The sequence below is a fragment of the Brachycentrus maculatus genome, unplaced genomic scaffold, assembly GCF_059751285.1.
Source record: "Brachycentrus maculatus isolate JH-2025_06_01 unplaced genomic scaffold, ASM5975128v1 h1tg000202l, whole genome shotgun sequence".
Lineage (NCBI taxonomy): Eukaryota > Metazoa > Arthropoda > Insecta > Trichoptera > Brachycentridae > Brachycentrus > Brachycentrus maculatus.
This window is the reverse complement of record NW_028280953.1, coordinates 463444-488424: the sequence shown is the minus strand read 5'-3', so window position 1 is coordinate 488424 and position 24981 is coordinate 463444. Positions and strand designations below refer to the sequence as shown.

General features: G+C 34.0%; 1 protein-coding gene across 4 annotated transcripts in view; it reads right to left on the bottom strand.

Annotated features, from left to right (window-relative positions):
- Positions 1-450: 450 nt before the first annotated feature.
- The window catches only part of Sec16 (endoplasmic reticulum export factor secretory 16), a 69258-nt gene continuing 44727 nt past the window's right edge, over positions 451-24981 (bottom strand). For 2 of the 4 annotated variants that reach the window (XM_088263725.1, XM_088263726.1), the window contains 5 exons: positions 9481-9756; positions 7753-7883; positions 6499-6632; positions 3885-4036; positions 451-702 (listed from right to left, as the gene is read on the bottom strand). In XM_088263725.1, the coding sequence (XP_088119851.1) occupies positions 667-702; positions 3885-4036; positions 6499-6632; positions 7753-7883; positions 9481-9756 (729 nt within the window). In that variant the 3' untranslated portion in view covers positions 451-666. Of the gene's footprint in view, positions 703-3884; positions 4037-6498; positions 6633-7752; positions 7884-9480; positions 9757-20919; positions 21967-24981 lie in introns of those variants that run through there. The other 2 variants (XM_088263723.1, XM_088263724.1) reach the window with 1 other exon arrangement.

Sequence of the window (24981 nt, the reverse complement as noted above, 5' to 3'; positions counted from 1 at the left end):
AGCATATTTTTAAAAATTATTAAATAATACCTTTTCTTCAAAATGCAAAAACAACATTTTCTGCCCTGTAGCGGGTAAATATTAAGTTAAAAATATGCCTGTTTTGCTGGGATATAGTACATTTTCTAGGCATTCCGAAAACATGCACAACTGAAAATTGACGAATTTTGATTTATGACGTTCTTGAAAGGAGTGAGCGATATTAATTATATTTGTGATAATTGTTTTGACTCATGGCCAAATATAATTTTTATGTGTTTTCAACAGTAAAATACAATTTGGTAGACCCAAAAACCTGTGTTTGTTTTTAACATTTAATACATAAATTAAAATGAAGTTCTACAAATTAAATGCCAATTCAATAAATAAATAATTGTCAATGGCTACTGTATACATAAAATTACTGTATCTAAAGATAATTCACATCAATATTTTGCCACGATTTTTGAATTTTTAGAAGAAATATACTTCAGAAATAAACATATCCATACATTGGACACATTTCTGAATAAATAAAGGTTTTTATTGCACAACATATTGAATTTATTCCTTTGATACTAACCAACATAGGGAGCGATGAAATTGATTAGAAAACGGACGATATAATGCAAAATTCATTATGAAAAATTGGACTATTCACATAATTATCCATGGGGTTGACGACGTTCAGTAGTTCGCCGGGTTGTAGAGTGACGGAGCTCCCTATAAAGAATAAAAATGATAATAAAAAATGCGAGAATTAGGAAAGACGAAATGGGAGAATTAACGATGACAAATGCGAGAATTAAGAAAGACAAAATGGGAGAATTAAGGATGATAAAATGCGAGAATCAAGGATGACGGAATGGGAGAATTAACGATGACAAATGCGAGAATCAAGTGTGACAACATTTAAGAATTAAGGATGGAAAATCACGAGAATTAAGGATGACAAAATGGGAGAATTAACGATGACAAATGCGAGAATCAAGTATGACAACATTTAAGAATTAAGGATGGAAAATCACGAGAATTAAGGATGACGAAATAGGAGAATTAACAATGACAAATGCGAGATTCAAGTATGACAACATTTAAGAATTAAGGATGGAAAATCACGAGAATTAAGGATGACGAAATAGGAGAATTAACAATGACAAATGCGAGAAACAAGTATGACAACATTTAAGAATTAAGGATGGCAAAACACGAGAATTAAGGATGACAAATGCGAGAATCAAGTATAACAACATTTAAGAATTAGGGATGGCAAAACACGAGACAAAACCTGAGAATTAAGGATAACAAAATGCGAGAATCAAGGATGACGAAATGTAAGAATTAAGTTTGACAAACGCGAAAATAAAAGATCAACATTTCATACAATCGTAAGAGCCAATTTCTTTTTCTTCTTCTAACCCTTATCCCCAACAGACGGTGCATAGGGCACTGCATCATATTGATGCAGTGCCATCTTGATCGTTACTTACATGAAGGTAAGATGATCAATCCAGCGCCTTAGGAACCAGTTCAGTGTAATGTTAAATAAATATCGGAGTGACTCCTGGGAATCTAACTCGGGACCTCCAGCCCGGTAGCTGTAGCCGAATGCGTTAACCGCTACACTACGGGGGTGGACTAATATATCAGATATATATTGGTGGAAGTACATGTAGGTATACCTTTTAGTCGCATTCATTTATGTCACTTTTAGTAAGCTTGTGAGAAAAAAAGGAGAGAATCTATTGAAAAGTCATATGAAAAAAAGACAACAACTAATAAACTAATTTGGTCAGTAAACTAATTTGTTAATAATAAGTTATCGTAAATTTTTATTAAATTTAATTAAACAAATAAATATAAATACTATAAATATTATTTTAAAATCAAACTATGGATTATTCACCCTACGGATGAGATATCAATTTTAAAGGTATCTCAACTTGATATGTGACATCTATCTATCATTCTTCTTTATATAAAATATCCTATATATATTCTAAACGTATCGTAGTCATACAGGAGAAAGTGACCAACTAACAACACGTAAAATATTCAGGGGGGCCATTTAAGTCACTTTTGCTTGGCAGGAAATTAAACACCAATGCAGTTAGTTATTTTTGACATCTCATCAAAGATGAAGAAGAATATGGAAGTCTGGGCTTTACGGGGCTGACGACCGTCATAGGCTGGTTTAAGTGTTCACTTTTCATTTTCAACAAGTCAATATATTATACTTCCAAGATTAAAATCCTTTCGGATTTTTTCAGGGCAATACTAAGCTAGTAAGATATCAAATAGTTAATGATCACGTTTTTGTAAAAAATTGTACTTGGTCACTTTCTCCTGTATGACTACGATATAGAAAATCGTATCAGCATGTGGAACATTTGGAGACCATTGCATATCATACAGATTTCAAGAATTAAGGCAATATGGATGTTCAATAATGGGCAGAATGGTAACATTACACAAGTGTATAAAGTGATTGCTTAGCTAAGTTCGCCAAATGATAGGTCATAAGCCCTTGGATGCTCAGACTTCCGTCTTCTTTCATGTAAAGAGAATCGGTCAAACACATCGCTCACTCCTTTCAAGAACGTCATAAATAAAAAATCGTCAATTTTCAATTGTGCATGTTTTCAGAATGCCCAGAAAATGTACTATATCCCAGCAAAAGCGGCATATTTTTAACTTCATATTTACCCGATACAGGGCAGAAAGTGTTGTTTTTGCATTTTGAAGAAAAGGTATTGTTTAATTATTTAAAAAAAAAAATATATATAAGACCCTTATCCGCACCCCAATGGTGCATACGGCTCTGCGTCATATAAACGCAGTGTCATCTTGATCGTTTATACATGAAGGAAAGGTGATCAGCCCTCCGCTTCAAGTACCAGTCCAGGGTAATATTGAATAAATATTACAGTGAAAAAATCACTCATATTTATTCTTACCCCCCCTGGGAATCGAACCCGGGTCTTCCAGTACGGTAGCCGAGCGTGCTGACCACTACACTACGGAGGCGGACGAAATTATTTTTCAAATGGAGAAAAAACCTTCAGGTTAAACTTAAAAAGATCTGTTGCAGAGTAAAAGGTTCAAGAAGTGGCTTGATATTTATTTGTAGTAAATTGTATTATATTTTTAAGCTTTAAAAACATACTCCTGAAAAATCAAGTTTTTTGATTTATGACGTTCTTGAAAGGAGTGAGCGACATGTCAAAATAGATTTCAAAAAATCGTGGTATTTACCTATTAAAAATTAATTTTCCATCTACCTACTTCCCTATACTCTCTTTTTCCTTTGCCTTCCTTATTATCATCAATTTGTAAATTATGTTTTTTTTTAAATGTTCAAGTACTATCTATCTACCCTCTCAATATCACTAGTCTGTTTTTGGTTTGGTTGGAAGATATTGCTTTTTAGCAATAATCCCGCCAATGTTCTTATTTTTCTATACATGAAGTTTAAATAAATAAATATATATATATATATATATATATATATATATATATATATATATATATATATATATATATATATATATATATATATATATATATATATATATATATATATATATATATATATATATATATATATATATATATATATATATATATATATATATATATATATATATATATATATATATATATATATATATATATATATATATATATATATATATATATATATATATATATATATATATATATATATATATATATATATATATATATATATATATATATATATATATATATATATATATATATATATATATATATATATATATATATATATATATATATATATATATATATATATATATATATATATATATATATATATATATATATATATATATATATATATATATATATATGATGCTATTTACCTGTTCACTGTTGTTATTAGTAGCTCCCGGTACAAAGTAGGAGGTGGGTGCTGCGGCCTGCATGGACGCCCCCAACACTTCAGCAGCTGGGGGCAGGGGCTTCATTGGGGCCCCGCTCGGATTAAAGACATCTACGTATGACTTCTTTATATCTAAAAACAAAAATATAACAATATAATACACTTTTCTTTACACGTCAGTTTAAGATGGAGACCTTGGGAGAACAAAAGAGGCGTCGGAAGACTTCAAAAGAGATGGTTCAGCGGCATAGTCGCTGTGGGGGGTAGAAACTGGCTGCAAGCAGCAACCGACCGAAGGGAATAGAAAGATATGGAAGAGGCCTATATCCAGCAGTGGAGGACAGAGGGCTCATGAAGAAATATAAAAATCCCATATAATCGATTTCCTTGTTATCCAAAAAACATGAGAAAAAAATGTAAGCAAAGATAAATTTATAACTACTATACACTCTTGTGTATACCTGCTTTCTTAGTAAGACGCAAGTGTTGACAGCGTGACACGACTAGAGATAACTAATTTATGCATTAATTTTAAATCAAACACAGATTTATTGAGTCTACTAAGTTATATTTTCTTAACAAAAAGACAAAAAATTAATATTGTGACAATTGTTTCGCCTTGTTAGGGCTTTCTCAAACGAATGTCATTATCAAACGAACGACATTCGTTTTATAATGCCCTAACAAGGCGAAAAAATTGTCACAATATTAATTTTGTTAATAAAATACAACTTAGTTGACTAAAAAAATCTGTGTTTGATTTAAAATTAATACATGAATTAAAATGGAGTTCTACAAATTAAACGCCAAATCAATAAAAAGAGATAACTAACCTAAAAAATAGATATTTTGCCCTTGAAAATGATTTTTTTTAACAGAATGATAGTTTGGATCGGATCATTCATTCCCGTTTTCTTTCTGTGTCGTATTTTTTACCATTTTTATATTTTGTTATATTTTAAGGCTCATCAAGAGGTTGGTCCACTCCATTTTTCTCTATGCTGCTGAGAAATGGACCAGCATGAAAAGCAGCAGAAAGGAGAAAAATTGTGATCGTTCCTTCCAAATTTGTGTATTTTTTATAAGAATTTGTGTATTAAAATTGGGATTTTGTCCGCCTCCATAGTGCAATGGTCAGCGTGTTTAGCTACCGTGCTGGAGGTCCCGGGTTCGATTCCCAGGGGGGTGAAAATAAATATTAGTGATTTTGCACTGTAATATTTATTTAATATTACCCTGGACTGGTTCCTGAAGCGCAAGAGTGATCACCTTGCCTTCATGTAAGTAATGATCAAGATAACACTGCGTCAATTCGATGCAGTGCCCTATGCACCATTGGGTGCGGATAAGGGTTATAAGTAAGTAAGTAATATTAAAATTGTATTCATAAATGTATGCGAGAAGAACAGACGCAGTTCGACTTTTATTTTGTTTACAATATTGTCTCCACCACATGTAACTCCTTTTAAATCGTATACATAAAGGGTGGAGGACTAATCTTTGCATGCTCAGATAAGATTAAAATTCAAACATATAAACGTCGCACTCGCTATTTGTCTATTGGCGTCGCTTTGTTCTTCTCGCCCTTATAACTTTTATAATTTTCGATAAATAAATAATTGTCTTCATTTGCGAGTTTCCATCTTCCTCATCATAAGTGTTCCAGTACCATTAGACCGTTACAGTGGTGTTGGAGGCACATGCTCGGTATTCCATGGACAGCTAGACGCACCAACGAGTCCATTTGTCAGGAGTATTACTTGGATGGCTTGACTCTGGCCAGTGTCTGTACACGACGGATCATTTAATTATTGGACACGGAGGATAGCCTGGAACGACTGGTTGTGATTGGTAGCCTGGAGGGTAAGAGAGGAAGAGAAAGATCCCCCACACGATGGACCAATCAATTTAAGGTGTTTGGAGCGCTTCGTGCAGCGCAGTCAACAGACAATTGGAGAACACTCATATTATTTTTTGACATCTCATCAAAGATGAAGAAGAGGAAGTCTGGGCATTTACGGGGCTGACGACCGTCATAGGCTGGTTTAAGTGATCACTTTACACACGTGTAACATTCACCAATTCTACCCATTATTGACAACCACACTACTCAAATTCTTGGAAGTTCTATATATATGAACCAATTTAGAAACCTTGTTCTTGAATCACTAGAACTTCACTAGAGACATCTATTGGTGAGATGTAAAGAAGCTATTTTATTAAGATAAAAAAGCTTTTTATTTGTCAAAAAATAATATGAAAATAACTCCTGTAATAGGAGATAATCCAGATTTTGCGAACAAGTATTTGGACACACTCAAAATGTTGGAGAAGACTCATTGCTTGTACAAGGGACACAACCCTCAGTAATGAGGACTGAGACGGAGAAGATTTTTTTACCAATGTTTAGTAACAACATCACTCGTAAGGGTACTTTAGTAACCTAGGGTATAATTTATTATCTTAAATTAAAGTTTTACTTGCAGATTTTAAGAAATAGTGGTATTTACTAGTAAAACATTAATTAAAAATGGATAGATTTTACTACAAAGTGACTGCCGAATCAATTAATGAAATTATAATTTATTTCTTACGTCTTCCTTTCTGTAGTTTGAAAATATTAGGTGTAGGCACTGCGGCAGGGGGGGCTGATCCGGGAGGGCCCGGAGGAGGAGGCATTCCGGAGGGAGGTGGGGTTAGGTCGGACTGCGTCACGGCTGGTTGGTACCTGAAATTCAACATTATTTCATATGAGGTTAGTCCTACGTGTGATGCACACTGCCAAGTTATAGATTCACAGTTATCTCTAAACCCGTCTATCTGCGATAGTCATTAATGAAGCATCACAGCAACCATAGTCGAATAGTAGACACATTTGTATAGTCACAAAGAATGGTGCCACCCATAGTCGAATAGCAGACACATTTGTGTAGCGTTACAGGGGATAGTGCCACCCATAGGCGAATAGCAGGCATATTTGTATAGTCACAGAGGATGGTGCCACCCATAGTCGAAAAGCAGGCATATTTGAGTAGTCACAGAGGATGGTGCCACCCATAGTCGAATAGCAGGCACATTTGTGTAGCGTCATGGGATAGTGCCACCCATAGTCGAATAGCAGGCATATTTGAGTAATCACAGAGGATGGTGCCACCCATAGTCGAATAGCAGACACATTGTGTAGTCGGAGAGGATGGTGCCACCCATAGTCGAATAGCAGGCACATTTGTTTAGCATCACAGGGGATAGTGCCACCCATAGTCGAATAGCACACATTTGTGTAGTCACAGAGGATGGTGCCACCCAAAGTCGAATAGCAGGCATATTTGTGTACAATCACAGGTGATAAAGCATATTGATATATAGATTTGAGAATACAAAGCCTGTTTTTGCAAGCATCATTCGCCTCTTCCACATTTGTACACCTACTTATATATACACGCTGATCACTTTCACCTATTGGAAAAACTTAAAAATGCCAATTTTTCCTCGGTTTTCTTCTGTTATATTAATCCATTCCATCCATCCAATTCATCCATCCAATTCCAACCATATTAATCTCACATATTTCTTTAACCATTACTTCCTCACTCATTCGTTCCACATGCTCAAACTATCTCAACACACCTTTCCTAGTTTTATCGATATTGCTTATCAATCATTTAAATGTATATATCAATCATTTAACTGTACGGCCAACCCCATGGTAGACGACTCCCGGAAGACCACCAAAAAGATGGGTTGATAGCTGGGAATCGACGTCGCAGGAGGCTAATCCCTCTTAAAAACAGGCCACAAGGCCTATAATAATAAGAAGAAGAAGAATCATTTAAATTTTGTATTCTTACCCAAAGTTGTTATTACTGAGGTTAGGTCGGACAATGTCAGACATCTTGGGAGGAAGGGTCAACTGGGATTGCTGTTCATCTTCATCGGCGTCTAAGTTGACCCATTTCTTCTTATCAGAATCCCACACAATCTGAAAAATATTTGTCCAGTAAGAAAATTGATATCGCTCACTCCTTTCAAGAACGTCATAAATCAAAAATCGTCAATTTTCAGTTGTGCATGTTTTCGGAATGTAAAGAAAATGTACTATATCCCAGCAAAAGAGGATATTTTTAACTTAATATTTACCAGCTACAGGGCAGAAAGTGGTGTTTTTGTGTCAGAAAGAAAAGGTATTGTTTAATTATTTTTTTAAAATATAATAAATATTTTTCAAATGAAGAAAAAACCTTCAGGTTTTACCTAAAACGATCTGTTGCACAGTAAAAAGTTCAATAAGTGGTTTGATATTTATTTTTAATACATTGTATTATGTTTTTAAACTTTAAAAACGTTCTCCTGAAAAATCAAGTTTTTTTTTATGACGTTCTTGAAAGGAGTGAGCGATATCTCACACATAGATGAGGAAAAATGATGAAATCTGGGCTTTCACAGAGCTTACAAAAATAAATGACTTTAGAAGCAACGGTGATCTCTATGGATACTCAAAAACAAATCAACAAGGCTACGGCTATACTTGGATGCCTCAGAAATTTTGTGTCGATGAACAAACACATGAGAATGGAAAGTAAAATGAAGATACACAAAACATGTGTTCGACCAATAGCCACTTATGGGATTGAGGCAAGGGCAGATACTTCCAGAACAAAATCTCGACTTTGAATCTCTGAGATGAAAACTCTCCGATCCATAACCGGAAACACATTGCGAGACCGAGTAAGAAATACTGACATCCGGAGCATGTGTAAGACGGAAGATATCGTGAGGTGGGGATGACAACGAAGGTGATACTGGAATGAGCATGTTAACAGAATGTCAGAAGACAGACTTCCACGTATCGCACTTCAAGGAAACCCTGAAGGACGTAGACCCCCAGGCAGACCTCCAAAAAGGTGGAGATATATCGGGCAGTCAACATCCCAAGAGCGACAGGTGGCAGCACAGACAGATCCTAAGGATCAATAAAAAAAGACTAGGAAAAAAAAAAATAATAATAAGAAAATTGCAGTTATATCAGGAGCAGTTATAATAATTGCAGTAATTACAATAATTGCAGTTATATGCAGTTGTATAAAAGGCTGCAGTTATATCAAGATGCCTGAGAAACTCGGCGTGGAGGAACACATGAGAATAGAAAGTAAAATGAAGATACACAAAACATGTGTTCGACCAATAGCCACTTATGGGATTGAGGCAAGAACAGATACTTCCAGAACAAAATTTCGACTTCGAACCTCCGAGATGAAGACTCTCCGATCCATAACCGGAAACACATTGCGAGACCGAGTAAGAAATACTGACATCCGGAGCATGTGTAAGACGAAGGATATCGTGAGGTGGGGACGACAACGAAGGCGATACTGGAAGGAACATATAAACAGATGTCAGACTACACACTTCCACGTATCGCCCTCCAAGGCAACCCTGAAGGACGCAGACCCCCAGGCAGACCTCCGAAAAGATGGAGAAATAGCTAGCAATCAACATCCCAAGAGCGACAGACAGATCTTAAGGATAAAAAAAAAGACTAAGAAAAAATAAAATAAAATAATAAGAAAATTCCTTACAGATGGGTTCTTATCATCAGGCAGGATCATCTGATTCTTGGGCTTCAGGGTGAGCTTGTTGAAAATCCCCCCAAACCATCCGGAGCTCTGGTTCTTCTGCTGGGCGGAGGGCTCCTTCTTCGCAGGGGGCTTCTGCCCCCCCTGCGGCTTGTCGGGGGCGCCGGTGCCGCGGGGCTCCTCCAACTCCTCGTCGTAGGCCTTCTTCAAGCCGGGGTTGGCGTTCGGCATGGATATCTGCGGCCGAGGGGGGTCCATAGACTCTGCCGACTCTCTGTTCTAGAATTTGATATGCCAAACAATACAAAAAGCGCATGAATTGATAATACACAAAAAAGTTGTGACAGACATCAAGATTTTAAAAATATTTATTGACATAATTAAAATGTAACTTTGTTTTAAAATCACTAAATATTTTATTAAAACTCAATTATAATATCTACCGGTTAGCTTTGAAACTGGTAGACATTATAAAAACAAAGTTATATTTTAATTATAAAATGGAAAATCACAAAGTTATTGATTTTAAATATAAATTAAATTTATTGACATTTTTATATATATTTGGCAAGTATTTAAAATTTCTTTTGAATATGTACATAGATGGACAAGAGATTTCTATCAGGTTTAATTTGGTAAAAAACTAAATCATCAATTGATTCGGCAGTCATTATGTAGTAATATCTATTCATTTTTAATTTAATTATTTTTTCTCTCATACATATCTGTGGAGGTGACCACCAAAACGTTACATTTCCATTGTAAATGATTTTAAGTACTCAGGAATTGTAACTTGTAAAATTGTTAGGTTTTGGTGCGATTTAATGATTTTATATCGGTTTTACACAGGATTGGTCACTTTGATTAAGATTTCGATAGAACACAGTAAACAAACGGATTTGCATTTAAAGGATTTTTTGTGCAATATTGGAAATGTAACTTTTTAAGTCCTCCACATCTGTTCAGACTTCCATCTTCTTTTATTTAAAAAAAAAACATAGATGCTTTATTTTTCATTTAAATTTTACTTGGTAAGTACCACCATTTCTTAAAATCTATTGTGACCCGTGTTTCGATGCAAAACGCATCATTTTCAAACACTGTATATGAAGCTAGGTCTAAATTTTAGATTTGTGTCCTTGGGACGTTAAAGGGTTGAAAGGTGAAGTGGGTAGGAGCTGTTTCTTATTTTAATTAATTAATTTATTATTATTTATTTTAATTATGATGCGGAACGTATCGAAACACGTGTCACAATTGATTTTAAGAAAAAGTTTATTTTTATATTTATTTACTTATATCTTTTCATTCATATTTAGTAAGTATTTAAAATATATAGATGAACAATAGAATTTTATTGGGTATAATTTTAGTAAAAAAATCGTGCAGATTGTTTGCTAGGAATGATTTCTATGATATTCTATTCTCTCTGCTTACTCCTGCAGAAAGCGGCGCTATGCTGAATTATTTTCAATAGGGAATATGGTTTTGCATTAGTTTTAATATCAGGGTTATGATCAGTTTTCTAAGTCCGTCTAAATGCTGTGGGTTTGAATCCCAGGGCAGAATAAATAAATATATATCATGCGTCTTTTATTATTTTAAAATTTCCTGTGATTTTTATTTATTTTTAGATTTTGTAGGTTATTATTTTTAAATTTTGTATTTTATTTTTTTTTGTGTAATTTTAAACCGTGGGTTGGTAAGTGTGGCTCCGGAGTCGCATGCGGCTCTTTGACCTTTTAAGTGCGGCTCCAACACAAATATTCATGCGAACAATCTTTTTCAAGCATGAACTTCATAAAAAGCAAACTGAGAAATTGTCTTATTTATGAGAACCTGGAAATGTGCTAAAAATAACGACATACAAACCTGACTTGATCAAACTTTCAAAGGAGATGCGAGGACATTATTCGCAATAAGTAGTGTTCTTATCGATACCTTACTTTCAAAAAAATTTTATCAACGAATAAAATACTTATCAAATCGCTCTTCCTTTCAACAACATCATATTTCAAAAAACATGATTTTTCAGGAGATCGTTTTAAAAGTTTAAAAATATAATAAAATGTATTAAAAATAAATATCAAGCCACTTATTGAACTTGTTACTGTGCAACTAATCTTTTAAGGTAAAACCTGAAGGTTTTTTCTCTATTTGAAAAATATGCAGTATATTTAAAAAAATAATTAAACAATACCTTTTCTTCAAAATGCAAAAACAACACTTTCTGCTCTGTATCGGTAAATATTAAGTTAAAAATATGCCGCTTTTACTGGGATATGGTACATTTTCTGGGCATTCCGAAAACATGCACAACTGAAAATTGACGATTTTTGATATATGATGTTGTTGAAAGGAGTGAGCGAAACGTGAAATCAAGTTTTATCGGGTGTACCCATATTGTAATAAAGATCTAAAATTATAATAAAAGTGTCCTAGAATTGCAAAACAAATTTGGCTGTGAACAAATTTTTTAATCGTTGTAATATGTATATTTGGCTCGTCGTTTGCAAACCACTGTTTTAAACCAATTGCATTTTTATAAATTACAATAAAACGTTGAGAAAGGTGCCGCGTTTCGGAGGAAAAGGGTTAATGTTTGGAATAATTTTTTTACATTTTAACCAGCAGAAATGGCTGAAATGAGTCATTATTAAATTAAAATACAATTTAAAAACATTTACCCTCTATAACCTTCCCTCCGATAACGCGGTACTTACCTCAACATTATATGGGGTTTACTGTATTTCACATTTAAAGGCTACATGTCGCTCACTCCTTTCAAGAACGTCATAAATCAAAAAGCTTGATTTTTCAGAAGAACGTTTTTAAAGTTTAAAAATATAACACAAAATATTAAAACTAAATATCAATCCACTTATTGATCTATTTACTGTGCAACAGATCTTATTAGGTAAAACCTGAATGTTTTTTCCCCATTTAAAAAATATTTAGTATACTTAAAAAAAATAATCAAACAATACATTTTGTTCAAAATTCAAAAACAACACTTTCTGCCCTGTAGCGGGCAAATGTTAAGTTAAAAATATGCCTCTTTTTCTGGGATATAGTACATTTTCTGGGCATTCCGAAAACATGCAGAACTGAAAATTGACGATTTTTGATTTATGACGTTCTTGAAAGGAGTGAGCGATGTATGCATATAAAGTCATTAAATAATGGAACTTTTTTATAAAAGAGCTATTAACAACTCAATAACGAAGGTGAGTAGATTTAAAATAGATCACAGGTACTTAATTAGACATATTAATAAAACTAATTTACGCAGGAACACAAAGAGTACTTATTTCATTAATTGTGAAATATACCAAAACAACAACTGTGTACAATGATTAAAGAAAACACTTGTTTTATGCCACTTGAGTGTTATTAAAGACTACATGTTTCAGAAGTTAAACTTCCATCATTCAGTTCTGTATAATAACTTATTAAGTTATTATACAGACCTGAATGATAGAAGTTTAACTTCTGAAACATGTAGTCATTAATAAAACTCAAGTGGTATAAAACAAGTATTTTCTTTAATCATTGTAACCAGTCTTACCACAAAGTTAATGCCGAAACAATAAATAAAATAACAACTATGTATATAGCTTTTTTTCACTATTATTAAATTCCACCATCACTGGTGGCATAATTTTTTTGTTGCTGGGTTTTTCCGAGTTTATTCATTACCTGATGATGTCGGTAACGACGAAACTCAGTCACTCGTCAAATAAAATAAATATGGAAAAAACTAAACAGTTGTTATTTTACCATACAAAATGCAGTTCCACCAAGAAATTTCAGTACACAATTTAGATATAATTATAGAATAAAAGTCTGTGGGTGAATTTCATAAATTTATTGTAAAATTAGAAAGCCGTTACTTACAGTACATTTGTGAACATTTTTTGGCAACTAGTGCGGAATTTTGTCAAGAGACTCATACTCAGACGCTAAGACACTTAAAAACAGTAAAAATACACTACGTAACAACATTATCAAAAGGTACAATGTAATCTAAAAGGCGTTCTTAATATATTAATAATAATGAATTGTGCACTTTGAAAAGTACGATTTATTAGTTTGTACATACTCGGCTGTCCAAACTTAAAACACAGTAAGGGACATCATTTTTGTAGCACGTTTTTTTTGCAATTTTGGACTGAGTAGAATCTACTTAATCCAAAAATGCAAGTACTACAAAAAAATGTCCCTTACTGTGTTTTGAGTTTGGACAGCCGTACTATTTGTAATTCCAACAGTATGGATGATTTTATTGATTAATTCGGCTGTCACTTTGTTGTAATATCTATCCATTTTAAAACATTCTCCTGATAATCCATTGCTCGCTTTGTGAAATACCACTTTTATTACACCAAAGTGAACAATGGATGATAAGGAGAGTGTTTTATTACCATACCACAAAGTTATCAATGCTTTTAATATTACAAAATATATCCATTTTAAATTTAAATATTCCTTGGTAAATTTGAATTTCACTATTTCTTCAGATATTAACACACCTTATGCGGAAGACGAGTTTTACAGTCCTCAGTCCGCCAATCGCCGTTTGCGGGAGACTGTAATCACAATTACCGATTTTTTTAACCGCTGCAGTGGAATACTGTTTATTTTTTTGCATATTATATTGCGATGTTTAAGGTTAATAGTGACATCTGTTGAATTTTCATAAAAGTTTTATCATAAGAGTGTAATAGGGCGTTTGTGCACTACACGGAATTTTACCGTCCGGCATGTTAGTTAGCATATAAAACGGATGATTGGCTTGGATTTGCTAGTGATTTTGTCCATCTTTCTTCGGATCGGTGCTCTTGATCGGTGCGTGAACACGTTGCGCGTAAATTCGATCACGCTAAACTGTCGTAGTCGCTTTCATTTTTCAAAACCGGACTGCCGGACATTAAAATTCCATCTAGTGCACAAGCGGCTATAGTGTGATCTGAGGGTCGGGCGGTAGACTACCAGAGCATAATTAGGGCCAGGGTTGATGAAAAAACCGCCCGACAACAATGTGTTAATATAATCGAAGCACGGTCTATGATTTAAATGAATTTATTTACTTTTGTAACAGCTGTTTCGCCCCATGATGTTAGTGTCAAACTATGTCGAAAAAACTTTGCAACAAAGTGTGCCATTTTATGCCGTTATGTAATTAATTGCGTTGTTGGGATTACAAATATGTATGAGTACAATTTTTGTATAATCTTAAATCTACAACATTTTGAGTGTGTCCAAATACTTGTTCACAAAATCTGGATTATCTCCAATTACAGGAGTTATTTTCATATTATTTTTTGACATCTCATCAAAGATGAAGAAGAATATGGAAGTCTGGGCATTAACGGGGCTGACGACCGTCATCGGCTGGTTTAAGTGATCACTTTACACACGTGTAACATTCACCAATTCTACCCATTATTGACAACCACACTACTCAAATTCTTGGAAGTTCTTTATATATGAGCCAATTTAGAAACCTTGTTCTTGAAATAGATCTCACCAATAGATGTCTCTAGTGAAGTTCTAGTGATTCAAGAACAAGGTTTCTAAATTGGTTCATATATAAAGAACTTCCAAGAATTTGAGTAGTGTGGTTGTCAATAATGGGTAGAATTGGTGAATGTTACACGTGTGTAAAGTGATCACTTAAACCAGCCGATGACGGTCGTCAGCCCCGTAAATGCCCAGACTTCCATATTCTTCTTCATCTTTGATGAGATGTCAAAAAATAATAATCTTAAATCTATTAAAAATGATAAATCAACAGTGGAAAGCAGAATGGACAGAGTGTACACGATATAAATATTTGGGCTGTCAGCTTATTAACCAATATCATAAGAGCAGATCAACTATGGGAGCACTCATAAGGTATCAAAGTCAATAAATTTATCATTTAAAAAAATATATATTTATTAGATAATTTAAGGGAGTGTTCTTAGAGACTAAATCAAGAGTTCACGCATTCGTGGAAGCCTGGGCCCAACAGACACTAATAGGAAGGTAGAGGAAAGGCAATTGAGATGGTATGGGCATATAGGACGCAGAGAACCTGAACATGTAGTAAACCAGGCGATAGACATGGATCTTCCTCTAAAGTTATCATGAAGAAGACCGAGGAATTTATGGGTGCTGCAGAAAGATAACATGATTCGAAGGCATGGCCTAGGTGACGTTGTCCAGGACAGAAGGACCTATAACCTGAGGACGAGGAGAGCTGATCTCAGCAGTCTACAAAGACGATAAGTTGGGATGTAGCCAGGAAGATATTTCATAGATGCCTTAGAAAATTTTCAACAAAAGATTTATAGCATATTTAGTTTATATGTCTTAAAAATGATAGTGGATGTGTATAGTTCACAATAAATAAAATTTACAGACTATATAAGGTGCACTATTTTCTTCCGAAAATTGCCTTCGCAATTCAGGTGAGTCAATCAGCCTATGAATATGGTGAATACCAGTAAATCAGCCTATGAATATGGTGAATACCAGTCAATCAGCCTATGAATATGGTGAATACCAGTAAATCAGCCTATGAATATGGTGAATACCAGTCAATCAGCCTATGAATATGGTGAATACCAGTCAATCAGCCTATGAATATGGTGAATACCAGTCAATCAGCCTATGAATATGGTGAATACCAGTAAATCAGCCTATGAATATGGTGAATACCAGTCAATCAGCCTATGAATATGGTGAATACCAGTAAATCAGCCTATGAATATGGTGAATACCAGTCAATCAGCCTATGAATATGGTGAATACCAGTCAATCAGCCTATGAATATGGTGAATACCAGTAAATCAGCCTATGGTGAAAACCCAGTCATCTATATTCTTCAATTACGTTGAAATGTCATGTAAAAATAAATCCCAAGCGAAGAAACCCACATTTGTGAACAAATATTTGGAATATATATATTGTGTATAAAGTGATCACTTAAGTCAGCCAAATGCCAGACCGTAAGCCCTGGGACGCTCAGACTTCCTTTTGCATAAAAATTATAATTTTTAACCAGATAAATTTAGAAATGGACAGATATATTTTGTATGCAATTTTTTTGCTTTTTTACTAAATGCTTGAATCAAAAGCATTTCATACAAATTTAAGAAAAAAATAAGTGCCTTAACCGGATCCACGCGGCTCGCATAACCGTTTGTGTTTTTACAAGACATGCCCCATACGCGGCTGACATAAGCGTTTGTGTTTTCACTTTGCTCCAAGTTTCGAACCTCAGTTCAACTTGGAGGGATTTTTTCATGGTGTGGAACTTTGGATAAAATAATACGTCAATCCTCGGCCTTATGACATCTGTTGAAATATCTGACTAATAATTTGTAACATCACAAGGATAAATAAAACAACAGATCCCTGATTTTTCTTGCGGTCGGTAATTAGTCCGCGCCATAATCATGCCCTATATCTGTCTCACTCTCGACGCTACGCATCGCCAGTGGGTAAGAGTGACACACGATGCGTGCTTTGATTTATTTATGTTACGATCTAATTTGTTTATATTACGATATATTTCAAGAATAATGTGACACACGTGTATTATAGAGTACCAAAAAGGCACAATGAATCCCATTGAACGTTTTTGTTTAGGAAAATAAATCGTTTCTTAACTAAGTACATGATAAAAGTAATCATTTAAAAAACGGCGAAATACCGCCGCGCACGGGCGTCTCTTAGGAACAAAGTTAACGCGTTTAAAAGGTTAAATTGAGATGTACCTTATGCCCATTTTGCTTTCCACTGTCAATACTTTTCTTAGTGTAAAAAGACATCAAAAATGGTTTAGACACATTAAAAAAAACAGCAAAATACTAAAACATCTCTACTTTTAAAACAACAATATGAACATAAGTCACACAGATACAGTGGAACACGGGAATCCGAACTTATTGGGGCTGTGGCCTGTTCCGATATGGAAATGTTCGGATCGGCTGTGAAATTTGTAATACAGTACATATATAGTACTTTACATGCTGTTACATAATACTTTTCTTGTTCATTCAGTTCTAATGTTAATGAAGTACTATATGATGTTGTTTCTTTTAAAGTATTTATAAGTACATTATTAATAAACCCTTACCGCACCCCAATGGTGCATAGGGCACTGCTTCATATAAACGCAGTGTTATCTCGATCATTTACACATGAAGAAAAGGTGATCAGCCCTCCGCTTCAGGTACCAGTCCAGGGTAATATTGAATAAATGTTACAGTGAAAAAATCACTTATATTTATTTGACCCCCCCTGGGAATCGAACCCGGGACCTTCAGAACGGTAGCTAAGCGTGCTGACCATTACACTACGGAGGCGGACATTATGACATTACTTTAATACTTAAATAACTTTTCAATAAGTTTAGAACAAAATTCTTCTTCTTCTAACCCTTATCCGCACCCAGCGGTACATAGGGCACTGCGTCATATAAACCCAGTGTTATCTTGATCGTCACTTACATGAGGGCAAGGTGATTACTCCTGCACTTCTGGGACCAGACCACGGTAATATTAAACAAATATTAAAGTGTAATAATAAATAATAATAAAACCCTTATCCGCACCCCAAAGGTGCATAGGGCACTGCATTATACAAACACAGTGTTATTTTGATCGTTTACACACGAAGGAAAGGTGATCAGCCCTCCGCCTCAGGTACCAGTCCAGGGTAATAAATATTAAATAAATATTAAAGTGTAAAATCACTAATATTTATTTTCGCCCCCCTTTGGGAATCGAACGCAGGACCTCCAGCACGGTAGTTAAACATGCCGACCATTACACTACGGAGGTGGAAAAAACAAAATTAGGTTATATATATATAATAATTTTAAGTGATGATAAATGTCTTTGCGTATATTTTTAAATGTTTTCCAACAAATATTTTTCATTAAAATCTTATTCCAATTTCCCGGAATTTCGGATCTCTAGGGTTCCACTGTACATGCATCCATTTTAGACATTTGATTTAGACATATGTTTTTTTTTTTAGATATAACAGTATCAAACTAAAATATTTATAAAGGTACCTATATAAATAAAAGTGTAATTGTTTGTTTGTTCGAAACATATCTGTTTTATAAATGCACAGATTGCTATGAATTTTTGACGCAATGTTGCATTGGAGTACGCATGTCGCTCACTCCTTTCAAGAACGTCATAAATCAAAATACTTGATTTTTCAGGAGAACGTTTTTAAAGTTTAAAAATATAATACAATGTATTAAAAATAAATATCAAGCCACTTTTTGAACTTTTTACTTTGCAACACACCTTTTTAAGTAAAACCGGAAGGTTTTTTCTCCATTTGAAAAATATCAAGTATATTTAAAAAAATAATTAAACAATACCTTTTTTTCAAAATGCAAAAACAACACTTTCTGCCCTGTAGCGGGTAAATATTAAGTTAAAAATATGCCTCTTTTGCTGGGATATAGTACATTTTCTGGGCATTCCGAAAACATGCACAACTAAAAATTGACGATTTTTGATTTGTGACGTTCTTGAAAGGAGTGAGCGATGTGTATTTATCTATCTATATAAATAAAACATACATATTCTTCCATATAAATAAAATCAAAACAAAAACATTGCATTCAAATGCGCATGTGTTTTTATATACTTGTGAAAGTCAGAAAAGAATTTTTTGTTGTTTTAAAAATCTTTTCTTTACCGCAATGGCAGCCCCATCTATTGAACGTTACAGAAACACAACCAATACTTTATATACCGTATGACCCTTTGAGACTTGCAATCTATACGGTTTGAAAAAAGATAAATTCTAAAAATTGTTCATGGTGGACAGCATGCTTCTTGACAGCTGCTAACGTATTTTATACCCACAAGCATTACAAAATGATGTGTTTTATATTTTCTTTCTTTTACATTAAACCAGACTGAGCCACAGTGACTAAAATCTTAAACATATTACATTAATAATTTTTCAAGGCATCATTAAGTCTAACTGCTAAGTGCATAGTGAAAAACGGCTCTATATAAACAACGCTGTGCCTTTTCCTATTTTTTTTTTACTGAAAAAATACACACCAATTCTACTGTACTGGCATATTTTGATGGCCAGAATTACTCAATTAATTTTCACTTGTATAAATAATTTTTTTAAAAATAAAAACAATGATTTAAGACCGATGAGAATAGACAATAAATAAATAAATAAAAAAATCACAAATTTTATCATGGCCCGGATTTGAGAGTTAGAAAAATCAAATAAGTAACATTTATTTAAGGGAAAAATATTGTAGCAGTACTCTGAACTTCCTAGTAACACGGTAGATACATTCCACGCTGTGTAAAAAAAACTATACTCAAATAATGAAAAAAATATGGTGGATAGATTTCCTTGTATAAATCAATTCGGGATATCAAAAGATTGAATTCCTCATTGCTTATTGCTTTATAATAACATTTAAAAAAATGAAGGTAGCAAAAATGATTCACTTAGCTGTGGGGTCGGCAGTTTGTCAAGTGAGAAGAGCCAAATGGTCATAGAAACAGGAAAACAAAAGAAAACCAGAGAGCCGCATATATCGCTCACTCCTTTCAACAACGTCATATATCAAAAAAACTTGATTTCTTAGAAGATTGTTTTTAATGTTTAAGAATATAATTTAGTCCGCCTCCATAGTGTAATGGTCAGCGCGCTCGGCTACCGTTCTGGAGGTCCCGGGTTCGATTTCCAGAGGGGGGTCTAATAAATATAAGTGTTTTTTTTCACTCTATATTTATTCAATATTACCCTGGACTGGTACCTGAAGCAGAGGGCTGATCACCTTTCCTTCGTGTGTTAACGACCAAGATAACACTGCGTTTATATGACGCAGTGCCCTATGCACCATTGGGGTGCGGATAAGGGTTCGAATGAATAGAATATAATTAAATGTATTAAAAATAAATATCAAGCCATTTATCGAACTTTTTACTGTGCAATAGATCTTTTTAGGTAAAACCTGAAGGTTTTTCTTTCATTTGAAAAATATTAAGTATATTAAAAAAAAATATTAAACAATACCTTTTCTTCAAAATGCAAAAACAACACTTTCTGCCCTGTAGCGGGTAAATATTAAGTTAAAAATATGCCGCTTTTGCTGGGATATAGTACATTTTCTGGGCATTCCGAAAACATGCAAAACTGAAAATTGCCAATTTTTGATTTATGACGTTCTTGAAAGGAGTAAGGAGTGAGCGATATGTCATATTGGCTCTCAAGAAAACTTTTAATCATGCATTTTTAGCTTTTTGTAAATTAATGATTAATAATTTTGTCCACCACTGTCTTAGCCTCTTTCGCACACATCTCTGCGCCTAGTACTGAGGAGTAAATACACACAAGGGATGTGGAAAATTCCCAATTACTATTACGCATAGTCAAATGAATGTTTGATTTTATTTCTCTATTTTTTTGACACATTATTTTTAAAATTGCGTAAAAAGGAAGTTCGGAGTACAATATTTATTTTAAATGTGCTTAGTAAATTGCAGATTATTTAATATTTGATATTTGTTACACTGGTTCATCTATGCTGAATGTTCTAGGGACGAAAGGAGCTTTCCTTGTTTTGATCTTACTATCAATTTTAGGTGCTAAATGATCTCCGTACGTCTGCGTGTAGGTGATCGGTTCATCGATATTGAAAGTTTTGGTAATCTTCTTGGAAGAAAATTCTTTCCGCTCGATTTCTAGATTCTTCTGTCGTTTTGCGAGGGCTCTCTCGAAATTATCGAGGCTCTTCTCTATAGTTTGTTTGAGGAGGATTTTGTGATTGGTGTCGGCTGAGGAGACAGAGCTGTTGTCGGTCGTCGAATTGAGGTCTTCTTTGGATGTTAGATTAGAGCTTTGGGGAGGCGATGCTGGAGAATCGATGGGAAACGTCCCTCCGAAGATCAGGGGTTTGAAAGATGTTTCCGGGTGCGATTTTGCAATGCTGGAATTGTCGTCTAGACTAGATTGCCTAGCCCACATATCGACGGTATTGCTAATGAGGTCTTTTCGGCCTTTGCGCCTTGCGTAGTGGTTGTATCGCTTTGTGTCTTCTTTCGGTTTGACCGGTTGATCGAAATCAAAGTGCGAATTGGCCAATTGTATATCCAAATCGCTGATGCCTTGATTCCTTCTCTTCGTGGCGATTCCGGGCGACGACGGGAGGGAATTCGCCGAAGAGTTGTTTGAGGAAAGATTGCTCCGTTCGATGGTATCATAGTTGCGCTCCTTGCTGAGGTTCCTCATCAGGGTTCTGCGATTCCGTTCGTACGTTACGGCGGCCGCGGCCGCGTTTGCCTGATTGGCGTGTCTATTTTCCGCAAACGCCGCGCTTGCGACGTCTTTCGTGGGGTGCACCATGGCGGAGATGCGTTTCCTCAAGATCATGTTCGGTTTGTCCGATTCTCTCGATCCGCTATCGTTTTGCTGATGTCTCGAGGTCGAGGGATTCTGCAAAGCGGAGGAGAGATTACCGCCATTTCCCGAAGCCGGAACGTTTCCTGAGCTAGCGAGGTCCGAGCTAAACGTGCACGAGTCTAAAGAGTGGTCCTGGGACTTGCCGAAAGGTCGTGAGATCCGCGGGATCTGGCCGAAAAAGGCCGGCGTCGTTCCGTCACCGCCGCTAAAGGGTTTCCGGGGCATTCCTAACAGTGCAATATCTACATCGCTCGTACTTACAATGTTTTCATCGTTGGCTTCCTCCACTTCCTCCTGAGGCTGCAATTCCCGATTTGGAGGCAAGACATAATGAATTCCAAAAACAAATTTAAATGGAATAAAAACACGAGTGCAGATTTACTATTCCAGAATTTCATACTAATTCACAAGCAACTATGGTAAAGCTTCAACAAATATTAAAAACCTAAGTTATATCCCTCACATCAAAACGATCTTTTCTTTTTTTCATTAATCCATACAGCAGCCACATTGTGTTATTACATATTACCTATCTATATATTATTATTATTATATTTTACACTTTCGATAGGAAAATACCGTTGTTCATTATAATCTATTGGGACACGTGTTTCGATGTATTCAACATCATTTTAAGTCAGTCGTTTGATGATATTATTAAATGCATCTAAACACGTGTCATAATTAGACATGGGGGATTGAATAAAAAAACTGAATAAAAAAAAAAGTCTCTTAATGATTTGGTTTTTGGATTTATTTTTCAAAGCTAATCGCGATAATCTGAGCTCAAATTAGGTTGCATATTTCGTTTTTCATCTAGCTTAACAAAAAAAAAAAAAAAATTGAAGAAAATAAAATAAAATTTAATTTAAAAAATATCTACGATTGCGTGTTTTTTTTTAAATTTTCATTTAAAAAAATATAAATATTCGTGTCTGTACTATGCACACAAGTATTTAAATTTCATACTATTTTAGCTCAGCGGCTCAAAAAAGAGTTGTGATGGAGTGGATTCAAACCCAGAAACTCCGGCTCAGAATCTGCGACGCTAACCACAGAACCACAAATCGACGATAATAATTTCAAGAGAAAAAATTATGTACAACTTGTGTTATAAATCGATATTTGCTATCAATTTTGGATACGATGAATCAATTTGACAAGGAAAAACAACTTATAAACACAAATTACAACATTTTATAAAGTTGTGTATAAAAAACAAAGTATTAAAAATACATGGTATGATTCGTTGCTTTGATATGAGCGAAATGGTGCCGTTAGTATGACATTTCGCTCACTCCTTTCAAGAACGTCATAAATCAAAAATCGACAATTTTCAGTTGTGGATGTTTTCGGAATGCTCAGAAAATGTACTATATCCCAGCGAAAGGGGGATATTTTAAAATTAATATTTACCCGCTACAGGGCAGAAAATGTTATTTTTGCATTTTGAAGAAAAGGTATTGTTTCATTATTTTTTTTAAATATACTAAATATTTTTCAAAAGAAAAAAAGACCTTCAGGTTTTACCTGGCTTGATATTTATTTTTAATACATTGTATGATATTTTTAAACTTTAAAAACGTTCTCCTGAAAATTCAAGTTTTTTGATTTATGACGTTCTTGAAAGGAGTGAGCAATTTGTCTAATACGCATACATATAAAGCAACACATAATATACACGTTTTAAGTGCACGAAATAAATAGTAAAAATATAATAAAAACTACAAAAAACAGTGGATGATAATGGGACATTTTAAATAGTTTTTAAATTTTTTTATACGAAAATATATATGGACTAAAATAATAATACGCAATTGGTGGGAAAATGCATAATCCGGGGACGTTATATCCGGGTTTCACTGTATGTATGCGTTTTTAAATATTGAAGACGCGAAACTTTTTCTTCTTTTTCCCTTTCATTGTTCGAATTCGAGAAATATCTACTTTCAATTAGTCTGGGTGTTTGTGATGTATTCAAATGAAATTCCTCTCACTACCCAAACTTATCACTATTTAGGAGCAGGATTTGTTAAACCGCAACTAAATTTTCTATAAATCCAGGTATTTTTCGTACCATTTTACGTAATTGATTTCTTTCTTAAAAAACCGTTTTTGCATTGAAATTTTTTCTTTTAAATAATTATATGGTTTTGAAAAAAGAGTTATTGAAAGGCAAGGAGTTAAAAAAAATATATTAAAAATATTTTTTCCATGCATATTTATAAAAAATAAAAATCCAATATACATGAAAAAATGTACATTAATGTGAGCACACGTGCAGCCCTGAGCGCAGCTGAGCACATTCTGATTTGAATGTTTGAGACAAGCTTGAGATCTGGGCCTTAAAGATCAAGATGACGCTGCCTCAATATGACGCACTGCCCTATGCACCGTTGAGTGCTGATGATGGTTGGGTAAGGAGATACTAGATTAAAATGTTAAAAATATAAACTAGTGTTAAAAATATTAGATTAATTGCAACTAGGCACTAAGACATCTATGTATGTAGTTAAAAACATCACAACATTTATATCATGCAAACAAATAAGAAAATAATGTAATGTAAAGTGGGTATACATTGCACCAAAATACTGCATTTTTTCAAAAAATTGTCTATTCAGATCATGTTTTTTACTTTTTCTGAGGTTTCAACTATTGCAATGTAATAACACATATACCTGTAACGTGTCTGACACATTTTTAAATTTTTATCTATTTTGCTTATATTTTTTTTTAATATTTATGTTTTGGTGCAAAGTATCCCGGGGTAAAGTACAACTTTGCACCATGATATTTTCTCTACACTTTTCGTACTAGAATCCAAATTTATGCAAAGTAAAGGCTATCCTACAAGTTTCATTGCACTTCGTGAAGGGTTTTGGCTCACAGTTCACTAAATGCAGATTATATTATTGTATAATTATGGAAAAATAAGACACTTGATAGATTTTTTTTTTTTAAATATTAAAAAATCTAACAAAAATGTTTTTTTTTCCAATACTGAAGGTTTAAAATTATATAAAATAAAAGGTGGATATTAAAACA